Consider the following 14624-nt stretch of genomic DNA (forward strand, 5'->3'; position numbering starts at 1 on the left):
AGATGCAGCTAAAGTCTAAAGCGTGTTTTTATATTTATGGATGCATCTAAAGTCTAAAACGTGTTTTTGTATTTATGGATGCAGCTAAAGTATAAAGCGTGTTTTTGTATTTATAGATGCAGCTAAAGTCTAAAGCATGTTTCTGTATTTATAGATGCAGCTATAGTCTAAAGCATGTTTTTGTATTTATAGATAGAAATTGTGTCTCCGCCCTCTGGGGTCGTTAGCGGCTCATGTGCTGACCAAGATACACGTTATAATCTCAACAATATCATGACTTCATAACATATTATCGAGTTTTTACAATTAACTCCGACCGACTAGAGACCACGTTGATATTTACATTAATTCCCGTCTAGGATTCTAATGAGCTAACGTCTGTTTATATAATATATCGTTAAAACATTCGTAAATCACAAGTTATATCATGGTCTAAAACTCCAACAGTAATATCTTATATCACACGCTCACTTTCGTTTCTGTTAAATAGTGTGTGCAGTTTCACTTCCAGGGAGAAATAGGTAATTTGATTTAGGTATTTTTAGAGATGGTAATTAATTTGGGCGGATATCATTTTTAATTGGACGGAAATTTCGTGAGCGGACATAATTGTAGTCGCTTGAATCAGATTTGGACTGACGATGAACTTTCTTTTGGGTCTATAAATACTTGTTTTTCTTCTTTTAAACCCCCGGAGGCGTTTGACAGCATGGCGATGTGGCCCAACTTAGGTATCTTACCGTTAAATATCGAGGTCTAGGTGTGCCTAAAAGGTGCTTTCTTGGAGTCAGCTGGTGTTGCCAGAATAGTTAAAGTGGCTCATGCTCAGGTCAAGATGCGCAATGGTAATAATTAAACGGAATTAAACGGAATTAAACGTAAAGTTGTCGGAGGTGGCACTAACACCATCGTCTCGACTATACATGAATGAATAACATATCTAGAGTAAGTAAAATTCGAATTTCAAGAATCATGAAAATTTAAAACAAAATCACTTAAAATTTAACTCCCGTACAAACAACCGAAATAAAAATAATTGCTGAAATAATAATTTAACATAAAAGGAAGTGGTAATATGATCTCATGCCAATACCAACACAAATTATCAGCTATAAGTATAACAATTACATCCCAACTATCGACCACTATTTAACAACCACTTCCCGCACAGGATTATAATGAGCTAAAATATGTTTACAGCGTTCACTAATTAGCAGAACGTTTGTAGCTGTAGCTGTGATATCACGTCCTAAAACTTTAAGAGGAGTAACGTACCTGATTTGTAATTTATACCACTTACTTTATTTTTTGTTTATATATTTAATTGTGCACATTCACAGAGTAAGTTCTTGATTTATATTTCACATACTATTACTATATTCCTATAGCTGCCTGGGAGGAATTGTGAGGCCGTGCAGCTTAGGTTTCATTCTTCTTGGTACTACCGGCCATTGGCAAGTGAAGAGTGAAGACTAAGGTCAAGGACAGTTGTTGTATCTATAGCTATGTTGCTGTCAATTTTATGCTATAAACAGAGCTTTAGTCATAATATTTTGTAGATGTCTTTCATTAAAATTTCTGATATTCAATATTTATAGTCTCTAGAAAGATGACTTAAGTTGACATTTCTGCACTCTACCATTAATAACAAAAATCGATCTAACGTATGTAACTATTACTAATCTCAGACTCATTCTGGACTCAAGGTCCAGGTAAGGTATGTTAAGTCGGCCCCTCCCAGCTACCAAACTCCTCATTAGTCTCTTAGTCTTACAGTGGTGTACATTTTATGATTAAATATTTTTATTTGATTTTTTCATGGTTTTTGACTAGGATCATAACAATTTTGTGCGTTAGTCTCTTAAAATAGAACAATTAAAAGGTCTTCAGGTTGTGCAATCTTGAACTTCCATAAACTATTAGCACAATGTAACAAATTTGTTGTGAGTTGTGACTAATCTAGCTCAGCCTCAAATGAGGCAGAATTTAAATTTATGATTTTTTTTATTCGATGAATAATGAATATCAAACTAGCTTTATTTTTAATAAATGAATGTAAACTTCAATCTATTTTTTGGTTTGATTTATACTTTATAACAGAAACTATTACGAATCGTGACAGTCGGGTAAAGTTATAAGAACAATATTTTGACGATGCTATAATTTGACAGGAAAAGGTTCTATTATGGATGACGCAGAAATATTGGAGAAACTCCACTACAGAATCTGCGATGTCTTACTGGCGACAGTATTGAGTGTTTGCTTCTTGGTGGGATTTCCAGGCAACATTTTGTCTCTGAGATACTTTCTTTCTAAACCAGGACGAAGCTTGTCAGTTAACTTGTACATAGCATCATGCTGTATCGACTGTGTTACCAGCATCTTCCACCTGCCTGTAGCTGCAGTTCTGTTTAACCAACGGAACCCTGGGTTAATGGACAATCCTACCTTTTGTTCATTTTGGTACATGATATTTTTCATTCTACAACAGATGTCAATGTTCTTGGTCTTGTTAATGTCGGTGTCAAGAACTTTAGCCATCATGTTTCCTTTCTTTAGAATTAATAAAAGAGCTGTTATTCTATTGATACCTGTCTACGCGGCGTATTTGATTTTGTGGTTCACAGTAAACTTTTACAATGCCAAGTCGGTCTTCACAGTCAATCAGTCAATCACCTCTTGGATATTGCATACAGCATCCACTACAATATCTGCATTGGCATTCCCCCGATAATAATAACAGTGGCTTTCACTGTTACAATTACGAAACTTACAACGGGACAAAAAGATCTTCAATCACTATCGAGGAAAAATAACTTTCAAGCATCCGTGACGATATCCTACTTTACAGCAGTGTTTCTGGCTTGTAATTTGGCGGCTTTCACAAATGGAGTTTTGTATTTCGTTACTGCGAGGATTCTCAACAATACTACACTGCTAAAATCGGCAGAGTTCATGAGATTTTATTGGTGGTTTTATATGTCTAATCTTTTCTGCATGGTGTTAAATGCGGCGCTGAACCCGATTCTATATTTCTGGCGGATGAAAGAACTGAAACAATTCGTCTTGAACTTCGACTAAAGGATGCAAGAAATATTTACATCTTTAGCATAAAACATCAAATGGTTAATCGCTCAGCGCTGTTAATACAGGATCTTTTCGAGCAGTAGAAGACGACTATGGTTTCTGTTGTAAAATAAGAGTCCAACATTATCTATATAATTGTTGGAGACAATGGCGTGGAGGCATATATTATAACGCTAGGTGTATCTACCGGTTCATCATTTATCTCTTTCTGCTATTCTGGTTATTGTATTACTCTAAGGAATTAATATCCGATGACACGGATTTACTAATTTGAACACTCACTGCGGGTGGTTGATTAGTTAATCGCACAAATTTTAAACTACAAAATATTGATAAAAATGATACCACCGCAGCTAGCTGTACGTGACAGTAATTTGTTAAACGTATTTGGTGTGAAGACGAAGCCTCATTTTTAGATTGTATATTTTAACGTAGAACTATCCACAAACCACAGGATGTGGGTGTATTAAAAGCCTGACTGCTTTAGGGCAGGATTAAATATTTAACTTCAGTTCGACTGAAATCATTTTTAACTTCAAACTTGTATTCAAATATTGAGTCCTAAGAAACTTCTTGATTATTTATTTTCGCTGCAAATTACAACAAAATAAGCTGTCATACCAGAATTGTAGCATAAAGAACCGCTATTTTTGCATTCCAAGGTAATTACCGATGGTAGCTTCGCTTCACATTATATTCTAATCAAGTGCATTACTGCTAATTATTGTATAACAGCCTCTGATTAGCGTGAGCCATTTCTATCACACTCTTCTCACAGACCAGATTGTTCATTTCTCAGGATACAACTCAATTGTGCGCTCAGATACTTTTATTCCTCTTTTGTTTTTCGATTATCTTGGATAACTTAAATAATGTTTGAACTTTGACGCCTTCAAGTCGGATAAATTACTTCAGAGATCACTGGATCAAAAATATATTTTTCATCCGATGATATTAACAAAGATTTGTCAGACTTGAAAGCGTCAAAAATTATAAGCTTTTGTCAAAGTTAAATTCTCAAGATTCTTTTATAAATATTATTACGCTGTCTCACTTGTTCCACAATAAAAAACGATCGCAACCCCAGTATAGGGGCAGTTAAGATTGAAGGCATTTCTGTGAAACACTTTCTAGTTACTAGTCATTTCACTTTCACTGTCAAAAGTTTCATGGCACTCAAAGTCATTTTCACCACACTTTAAAAAAAGGTGTAAATAGTAGGGTATTTATAAAACACATTATTAGGCCGTCTTAGATCCTGAAATAAGTGCCAGGAGTCAGTGTTGTGGATTATATTACTAATAGTAATACTTGCTTTAAAAATTGTAAATAGTTGGATAATTGTAAAACACAGTATTTGGCCGTCTTAGATCCTGAAATTAGTGCCAGGAGTCAGTTTTGTAGGTTATCTTACTGGCTTTAAGAACTGTAGAATTAAAGTAAAATAAACAACATCTCGAAATTCAGAATCCTTTACTCTTTTGTTTTAATTTTATACTCACTCAATTCTGTGACAAAGTTAAACTTGTAAATTGCATTTGGACGCTCTGGGTTAAGGTTATCCTTGATCCATGAAAACTTCTGCGTCATGAAAAATTACATTTACAGTGTCACGTTTGTGGCTAACTAAAGTGCAAAAGCAATTAAATATCTTCCTTCTCAACTTTTCATTGTTTTATGGACTGAGTGATTTTTCGCACTGTCACACACATCTGGTGGCAGCATTGTTCTGAAATTGCATAAAATAGAGTCATCACCACAGCATCCTCACTTTGAACAATCAACAATCAACATGAAGATCTTTCTAGTTATCTGCCTGGTGGCTGCCTCTCTCGCTGCTGAAGATGTCCTTCGTGGTATTCTCCGATCCCCCAAAGAAACCCTGAAGCTCTACGGGGATTTTAAATCCCAGGAGCACCTCAAGTTCCTTGCATCTGAAGACCGAATGAGGTTCCGACTCTTCCGATCCAATGCTCAGCTGGTAGCTCAAGCTAACGAGGAGGGAGGATCTGCCGTATTTGGCCTCAACTTCTTCTCTGCGCTGACTGAAGATGAGAAGCAACAGTACCTTGGACTGAACGTCACTGGACATGACGAGAACCCTATGCACGTCGCCTCCTCTTCATTCAGTGCCCCCGAAAAGAAACTCTGGACCAATGAGGGTTTGGTTACAGCAGTAAAGAACCAAGGAAGCTGTGGATCTTGCTGGACGTTCGGAGCCGTAGGAGGTTTAGAGACAAGGTACCACGGAGTATCTGGTAAACTGAGGAGTTTCGCAGAGCAGGAATACCTGGACTGTGTCTACGAGGGGCAGAGGAACGGTTGCAACGGTGGATGGCCTGATAACTGTTACGACTACTCCAAGAAGAACGGTGGAAGGTTGGCTTCAACTGCTGACTATGTATACACTCAAAAAGATGGTAGTTGCAAAGGTAGCTCGAAACCTGACGCTATGGTGGCTGCTAAAATCAACGGCTACACCAGTGTTAGCCCAACTGAGGCCGCAAACATTCAAGCCCTTGCATCAGGCTCCTTGTCCGTCGCTTTCGAAGTGACAAATTACTTCCAACAGTACCGAAATGGCATCATAAAAGACACAACATGCACCGGGAGACCAAACCACGCCGTCACAGCTGTTGGATACACGTCGAAGTTCGTCCTGGTAAAGAACTCTTGGGGAGGCAGCTGGGGAGATCGTGGATTTGTGAAATTCGCTCGAGGCTACCCCTCCAATTGCGGCCTCTTCAAATACAGCAGCTACCCCAAACTTGTTACAACCGGACAGTCTGACAACACTCCTTCTGATAAAGCCACCGACTACAGACCTTCTGAAGATGATGATGTTAAACCAGACCCTCAACCTAATCCAGACTGCAAAGACAGGGCATCTAATTGTAGGTCCGATTGGTGCAAGTATGCCAACATAGCCGAGGACTACTGCCAGAAGACTTGTAACAAGTGTGATGGTGGAGATGATGGAGAGTGCCCCAGCGGCACCATTAGATGTTCTGACGGAGTGTGCCGACACGAACACATGTGCTAGATCTCAACCATTTCTTGATGTTTACAATTTCATTTGTTTTTGTATCATTTGGCAAGTAACACATTGCATTGAAACCTTGTTTTATTAATAGCCTCGGGGAAATATGCACTACAAAAATTGGTACAGAGCTGTGAGGCAACCTGTATACTATACAGTGTATAGTACACATATTACGTAAGTGTATAGTACACATATTACGTAATCAGCTGAGGCCGGGGGGGGGGGGGGGGGGGGTTCCGAATGATTTAGCTATGTCTAAAATGACACAATAGCTTTGTGTAAAACTGATTACGGAGGGGGGGGGGGGGGGGGGGGGGGGTGGGGTAAAATTTTCAAGATGCATCCTTAACTAATATTTGACCTGACATTACATTAGTGTGCTCGTATCGGTAACTGGTTTGCCTAGGTACGTGGAGCCATACGAGGGATCGATATCGTCAGTCCATATAATGTGCGAATTTTCATATTTTTAAAACTTAAAAAGCATATTATATCGATGATCCAAACAATTTAAAGGGAAATAAAACAAATGTTTATTCTTGTCCAACGAAAATAAAATTACATAAGGACAGAGTCATTAGTTTCGAATTTATGACAATAATATCATCAATACATTACAAGCAAAAGTTTTAAATATGTACAATTAATTAGTCAATTGGATCACATTGCGCAGTGCTTGTTCCATTGCTAGAGGATTACAGCTGAAAAATGCTCTACGAGCAAGAATAGATGACACGAAAAAACCATTAAATACATTCTAGATATCATTACAACTAATTGAAGGATGTGCAGAATGAGACCAACAAGAATGTATCAATTAATCAACCATTTTCTGTTTCAGATTTGAAGATAATTAATCATTTTTATGTCTTTGAGGGCAAAGTGGCACTTCACGTACCTTATTATGATTTAAATTTTAATTTGACATGCTTTAAAAGAGCCCTTGAGACACACATAACGATAAGAATGGAAATTTATTTTATTACATCGATAAGATTTTTAAATCATGTGGCATCACAAATTCAAAAAATCAGTTTTGTCAGATGAAATTTAAGCACACACGAAAGGTTTTGAATGAATATTATAATTAAAATGTAGCGAAATAATTTATTAAGAGGTCTATAAGGGAAAAATGTGTGAAGATGGAGATTTTCCATAATTTTTACAGTATATTACAAAAACATATGCAACATCCAGACTCTAGAGTGTGCCAGGTTAAAAATGTGCATAAATTTTTCGCTTCAGAAAACAAGATCGAATAAATTAGTGAGGCTAAGTGTCTAATTACAAAACATTAAATTCAACTAATTGGTCAATCAAATTGTTAATTAATATTACGACGCATGCTCAAAGCACATTACACCATAACTCAAAAAAACCGGAAACCCGAACTGCAAATGCTGAGGAAATAACGATGCTGATGTGTTAAATTAACTAAAATCCTTGTCCATGTTAATAATTTGCTAATTGATTGGTTAACAATTTAAGTCGTGCCACGTAAGTCGAAGCAAGCGAGCCAACCGTTATCACTGATTCTTTATTGGGGATCCTTTTTCTTTTTAGTCTGACTTACTATGACACCTGGGCAGAAACTTGGTTAAAATTTAAGCCAGAATAGAATGCTTGGGAGGTGGGATTCAATGTATGACTATACAATATTCAATTTAACGGAAAAGTAGCTGTGACGTGACTTAACAGTGGTAGTCAAGTTATAAATTATTGTATTTTAAGTGGAAAATTTCATCAATGTTTTAAAGAGCATCATTTATGATAACAAAAGCTTTTTTTTATTTAATCAGAAAACAAGAAATCATACCTAAAAAGAAATATATTGAAATAATTGTAATGAATGGCCGCGAAGTTCAGTTTCAGGTCGAAGTTTCGCGTATGAAAGTGAAAATCTTACCGATTATTACTCCAAGCACAATAACTGCCACCACTCCGATCACTATCATAAACTGAAACAGAATATTATTATATTTACTGCACACAAGCGACAAAATCAAGATCGACAGCCAAAATTTCTCGCCCAGGTAATTTCTATTATAAAGAAGAAATAAATATAGATATATGCTAAGGTAGAAATATTTATTATAAACCAAATCAGGAACCATAAACTAAGATGTAGGTAGTAAGGGACTGATATTCTAAAAACAACATATTAATTTGAACAGCATGTCATTTAACTTTCGTACCTTGACGTTCTTCCACCACATTTTACGTTTCAACTGCGTTCCAGTCTGGAGAAACTGATTAGCACCAACTTGCAGAGCATCTGAAAGAATGCACGTGTAATTACCTAATTAATTGGATATCTAATCGTGCAAACATTGCAAGTTGTAAATGGCTGGCTTGACAGTAGAGAATTAATTGCCGGTACGTGTTGTAAATTACATTGCGCGCAATAAAAACGTACGTTCGCGCAGACGAGCCAATAATTAAACGTTCGGCGGCTAGTTTGTGAGTGTAACTGGTATTTGTGTCCCGCATAGAATGCGATCATTTCATTGACACTTTATGTTTCTATTCCATCATGATACAATGTCACTCAGAGAAGTTCCTTCTCGCTAATTGATCTGACTTATCGTTATAAGACAGTGACTGCAATTCTTATGAATAGCTCTGTCATTAGGGAATTTATCATGACACGCTATTTAACATTACTGTTTACAGTTTCCTGATATCAAATTTCATCGGGCATGATTTTCAATTTTAGAGGCGAATTTTTGATGATCAACCAAATTTTTCGGGCACAATTGATCAAAAGGCACTGATCATCGTAAAGCAATTTCCTGGCAGGTGAACTCATCCAATGCTGTGAAAAACAAATACTTTTTCCGTAAAAGACCATGTCAATGATATCGTTATGAGTATTGAGTAAGCAAATTTTATCAAACTTGATGCTTTTCTAGGATTAACATATAAACATACTTGAGAATGATAATGTTAGCACCTCAAGTTAGAATTATTACATGTACATGTGAGTTGTGACAAAGCTTTCGTATGCATCAAAATAATTAAATTTGGTCAATGTAAAAAATGAGATAAGAAGAAGACCCAAATTATGTAGTATCTAAGCTTAAGTTAAGATCTCTGAAAATTACAGAAAAGAGCCTCACGGTTTTTCTGCTCGATACGCTAGGAACTCTAAACATACGTTACAAAAAGTATTTTTGACCGTAGAATCGATTAAAAGTGATCTGGTAACGATTGGATTACTAAGAATCTCTAAAAATCCACAAATTTTAAATCTGTACACTAATGGGTCCAAGTTACTGCGGACATAGTTCACTATGTGTTTACCGTGTTTGGGTGCCCATCATATTTTACAGATGGGGGCGATATTTTGAACGATTCTATTTTATATTCATCTATTGCTGTACTCTGTAAAATTTGAAAAGTATTTAATAAATAGTACATAATTAATTAGACATAGTCAAAGATAGTTTGATATCAATAAATAGGGTAACGACAATACTTTAGGTGATTCCTATTACTTCTCAGCGCACCCAGAAACTTCATCATACATATTATGTAAACTCATTCAATTAAGTACTGGATTATTGTACATTGTATATGTAACGTTCATTGTATATTTTACATTATTGTACAATAAGTACATATTGTAACTTGCATTGTTTTATGTTTTCGAACAGTCAATTCGTTTAAGAATTCGAATATAAAAGATAATATTAAATAATAACAGAGATAATATATATATAAATAATATAATCTTACCTGAGCGTTCGTTAAGGTTCTGTATTTTAGAGTCTCTTTCCAGAACTTTATCAATATTATTCCTCATTATCCCCATCACCTGGTCCACCTGATCCTGGGTCTCACGAGTCTGGTAGCCCGCTCCTGATCTACAGGTTTATTGTTTGTCACGTGACTTATAAATTGTCACGTGATTTATAAATTGTCACGTGACTTATAAATTGTCAAGTGACTTATAAATTGTCACGTGACTCATCAATTTTCACGTGACTCATCAATTGTCGCGTGATTTAACTGTTATTGATGATAGCAGTATGTTTGTAGATCGCCAAATGGTTTTGAGGCTATTGGGAGGCTATTTTAGTATTTTAGTATTTTCATGACAATTACGTTTTTGAAAATTTTCTGCATTCTCCGTGTTTCGTAAAACCCGTGGCCGTAATAGTTTTAAAATTCACTAAATTAAAATTGTGCATTTTTAACCAATAACCATTAGTAAAGTGTAAAGTGACTAGATAACTTTATAAATTAACTCAATTAACTAAATTACTCAGTACTCACCCTCCAAGAAGCTTATCCCTACTGCCATCATTAGCCCTGAAATACAATTATTAAGTAAGTTATAAAAGTAGTACAATACTGAGTAATTACCTCAATTTGAGTAAAAGTAATATTATGTCTGTTAAATTCCGTGTACTTTCGGTTTCAGTCAGAACTAAGGATCTAAATTTAAAGATTGTGACTAATTTTAAATTCTGCTATCTTATCTAGAAGTACGATTCAAAGTGTTATCGTTTGAAAGATTTAATGTGCACTAAAATGTCTAATGATAGAGATTAGAGCGTTTGCTTTTTTATGAGTAACAGACTTGTAAAGAATTTTAAAAATTAAAAAATCTTAATTTCCCTCGAACTCTATGATTATTAGAAGTCAGAGTACCAGCGTTTTTTTAGAACGGAGCTTTTAAGATTTAAGAATGTTAACTGTTAACTAACCACCTTTAACAACCACTAACCACCCTTAACAACCACTAACCACCCTTAACAACCACTAACCACCCTTAACAACCACTAACCACCCTTAACAACCACTAACCATTTAACAGATATAACGGTACACACATATAATTGACAAGGCCACCAACTGAGGTATCATCACCCGTAACACCCGTTACACCCGTTAATAGCTACTAACCACTAACCACCTTAAGTAACCACTAACCACCTGACATCTGCAGGTATCAGTACACATATTGACAAGGCCACTAACCGAGGTATCATATATTACATCACCCGTTACACCTACAGCTACAGCCACCTTACTCAATAGCCCTATCATTTAGCTTTAAGAGCTTAAAGCACACATCCATATTTGGTATAATTACTGATTAATGAGCTTTTTAGTACAACTCGGCTGTTGCACGAGGGGTGTCACGAGGGGTGTCACGAGGGGTTTCACGAGGGGTGTCATTATATAGTGCAGGCTGGGGTCCCCTGTAGAGCGTAACTAAACGGTTAGACCTCAGAGTGCAAGTGGGGGTACTAGTGGGGTTTGGAGGTAATTGTGGGGGTACTAGTGGGGTTTGGAGGTAATTGTGGGGGTACTAGTGGGGTTTGGAGGTAATTGTGGGGGTACTAGTGGGGTTTGGAGGTAATTGTGGGGGTACTAGTGGGGTTTGGAGGTAATTGTGGGGGTACTAGTGGGGTTTGGAGGTAATTGTGGGGGTACTAGTGGGGTTTGGAGGTAATTGTGGGGGTACTAGTGGGGTTTGGAGGTAATTGTGGGGGTACTAGTGGGGTTTGGAGGTAATTGTGGGGGTACTGGTGGGGTTTGGAGGTAATTGTGGGGGTACTAGTATAGTGGGGTTTGGAGGTAACTGTGGGGGTACTAGTGGGGTTTGGAGGTAATTGTGGGGAAGAATTAGTGGATTTTTGGAATGTTATGTGGAATGTGGTAATGATATCATGTGGATTGTTTGGTTGTTTAATTTGAGATATTTTGGAGATGTAAGGGTTGGTCTGTGATGTTAAGTTATTGAGTGGAGAAATTTTAACGGGACAACAGTATCGAACATGAATTATTGTTATGTGAAGATTATATGTAGAGATACATTTAAAGTTTATAGGGATAATTTTATACCTACACTTTATTCAGTAAACAAGTTTAATGTGTGTCGTGTTGAATGTGTTAGATAGCTCTGCAAAACTTAAAGTTGTCAGTTTGTTTCAATGATTAGAAATAGCTCGTTATGATCTTCACTGGAGCTGTAATATTAATAAATTTTTAAATTAAAAAAATATATAAAGTAAAATGTCGACACATATTCATTAAATCCATACCTTTATTAATATAATAAAAGTGACATATTTTAAAAGGTGCTGTAAATAATGCAGTAACTTATATTGTGGGACTGTTAGCGGTAGCCCTATTTATCGATGAACAGATGTTGATTATACACAACTTTTTTGTACATTATTACAAGACGTACACGATATCACAACTTCAAGTCCTTAATATATTATTAAATACTTTCAAAATTTTAGTACAGTAATAGATGATCATAAAATAAAACCGTTCGAAAATATTGCCCCAGCTGTAAAATGGGCACCCAAACACGGTAAACACATTGCGAGCTATGTCCGCAATTAAATCAACATGTTCCAGACCCATCTAATAAATGAAGTAACTAAATTAGTAATTAGGCACCAAGTTCTTAAATAGCTCTAAGTTTCACGAGATAAAGTGACATCACCGATGATTAAATTTAAGTTGTATGAGATTTAAATTTACAATATACTCTCTAAATTTGACTTTTCTATGGAATATAAATAACAATGTTATAAAGGTAGTACTAGTATTATCGTTTTAATTGCTAAATTTGTACTCATGAACAGGAATCGACCGGGATTCCCGCTACCGGAATCCCGGTACCGGGATTGGAAATTTTGAGCTATCCCGGTCCCGGTCCCGGTCAAATGCTGATTTATGATCCCGGTCCCGGTCAATCACTCAAATTTGCCGGGATTTTGACCGGGATCTTTTACATAATTTCATTCACTGTGATTTTAAGTTTTTCCTTTCATTCTACATTGTGAATTTCATCTTTAAACATCCTCTGAGCCAAATAAAACAATGTTTAAAATTGCTAAACAAGTTTGAGTAATAAATTATGATCATGAATTAACCAGTAATCGACCGGAATTCCCGGTACCGGGTTTGGTAATTTGGAGCTATCCCGGTCCCGGTCCCGGTCCCGGTCAAGTCACATTTTCATCCCGGTCCCGGTCAAATGCTGATTTATGATCCCGGTCCCGGTCCTGGTTAATTCAGGATCTCTGGTCCCGGCCCCGGTCAATCACTCAAATTTGCCGGGATTTTGACCGGGATCTTTTACATAATTTCATTCACTGTGATTTTAAGTTTTTCCTTTCATTCATTGTGAATTTCATCTTTAAACATCCTCTGAGCCAAATAAAACAATGTTTAAAATTGCTAAACAAGTTTGAGTAATAAATTATGATCATGAATTAACCAGTAATCGACCGGAATTCCCGGTACCGGGTTTGGCAATTGGAGCTATCCCGGTCCCGGTCCCGGTCAAGTCACATTTTCATCCCGGTCCCGGTCAAATGCTGATTTATGATCCCGGTCCCGGTCCTGGTTAATTCAGGATTCTTGGTCCCGGCCTCGGTCCCGGTCAGGCCTGAAATCATGTCCCGGTCGATTCCTGCTTATGAACAAGTTGATAGATCAACTTGTTTAGGAGGTATTTGCACTCAGCACTGTATAACTTGCTAATAGTAATAGTTAGTTAACTTAAGCTCATGAGTTAGAAGAAGATAATAATAAATTAATACTATTCCAATTAAATTATAAGTTCACCTAGTTCGTTTTACCTTGAACTTTATTTTACCAGTGTAAACAAATTCTTAACATTTGCAGTTTGCACGTTGGGCAAATTAGGCTTATTTTATGACTTGAAGGAAAATTGTTCAGTAAACCCTATGACCAATAATACGCCCAAGATTATTACTTTAACTTTTCTTTGAGTTCTGCTGGGAGCTTATTTGGGTGTTATTTGCAGGGGTGAGCTTCATTTAATCCTGTGAAAAACCATCTGTTAATCGATTAATTAATTGATCAATGAATTCTAGTTGTACTCACATCTTAGCAGGTTGCTTTGAGTCAAGGAGGTGGGATTTTTCCTCAGTAGGCTCCAATATGACAGATAAGCATGCGCTAGATTTCTAAAGAGTAGGTGGTTACAATTTAGAATATAATAAAACGAATATATTATAGATTCTATAAAAACGAATGCAATCACATAACAGTAGTAAATGTAATAAATAGAACTGTAAATCGAACTAGCTGGAAATCGGGTTTATGGCCTTATCTCTATGTAAGTGCACAATATGTGTTGTAGATAATCAGCAGTTAAAACTGGAACAAGTCTGGGTCTGAGGAGTATATATTTTGTAACAAACCCACACTAACTAATAATAATTCTAATAACTAGGTAAGAACAATAGATTTTAGTGAAAGTTGAAGTTCATGATTCATAACTAAGTAAATTTTATAACAAATTAAAGTAATTAAATATGATTGAGTCTTTTTTTTTTTTAAAAAAAAAAAAAAAAAAAAAAAAAAAAAAAAATATATATATATATATGATTGAGTCAAACATCTGGATTATTCTTCATTATCAGATTGAGTGTGGATATTGTAAATTATGGTGAACTGATTGGATTCGTTATGAAAATAATCACACAGTGGCGTA

General features: G+C 36.1%; 2 protein-coding genes across 2 annotated transcripts; one reads left to right on the top strand and one right to left on the bottom strand.

The window, feature by feature from the left end:
- The first annotated feature begins 4879 nt into the window (after nt 1-4879).
- Nucleotides 4880-6130, top strand: LOC134813772 (uncharacterized). Its single transcript, XM_063821652.1, has one exon. The coding sequence runs from the start codon at nt 4880-4882 to the stop codon at nt 6128-6130; it is 1251 nt and encodes a 416-aa protein (XP_063677722.1).
- A 532-nt stretch (nt 6131-6662) lies between these two features.
- LOC134814036 (vesicle-associated membrane protein 2-like) lies at nt 6663-14094 on the bottom strand. Its single transcript, XM_063822014.1, has 6 exons — nt 14012-14094; nt 10409-10444; nt 9869-9996; nt 8326-8405; nt 8037-8088; nt 6663-7711 (listed from the first exon to the last, which is right to left on the bottom strand). Coding segments are annotated over exons 1-6 (342 nt in total). The 5' UTR covers nt 14014-14094; the 3' UTR covers nt 6663-7667.
- Nucleotides 14095-14624: the final 530 nt, after the last annotated feature.

This window comes from Bolinopsis microptera, chromosome 4 (genome assembly GCF_026151205.1).
Source record: "Bolinopsis microptera isolate Bmic1 chromosome 4, MBARI_Bmic_1.0, whole genome shotgun sequence".
Lineage (NCBI taxonomy): Eukaryota > Metazoa > Ctenophora > Tentaculata > Lobata > Bolinopsidae > Bolinopsis > Bolinopsis microptera.

What these genes read in the sequence shown, in the direction of transcription:
- LOC134813772 (XM_063821652.1), top strand. Translation starts at nt 4,880, where the DNA reads ATGAAGATCTTTCTAGTTATCTGCCTGGTGGCTGCCTCTCTCGCTGCT.
- LOC134814036 (XM_063822014.1), bottom strand. An exon ending in AGGGATAAGCTTCTTGGAGG is followed by an intron (nt 9,997 to 10,408) that starts GTGAGTACTGAG and finishes ATAAACCTGTAG; the next exon opens with ATCAGGAGCGGGCTACCAGA. An exon ending in TGTGGTGGAAGAACGTCAAG is followed by an intron (nt 8,089 to 8,325) that starts GTACGAAAGTTA and finishes ATTCTGTTTCAG; the next exon opens with TTTATGATAGTGATCGGAGT.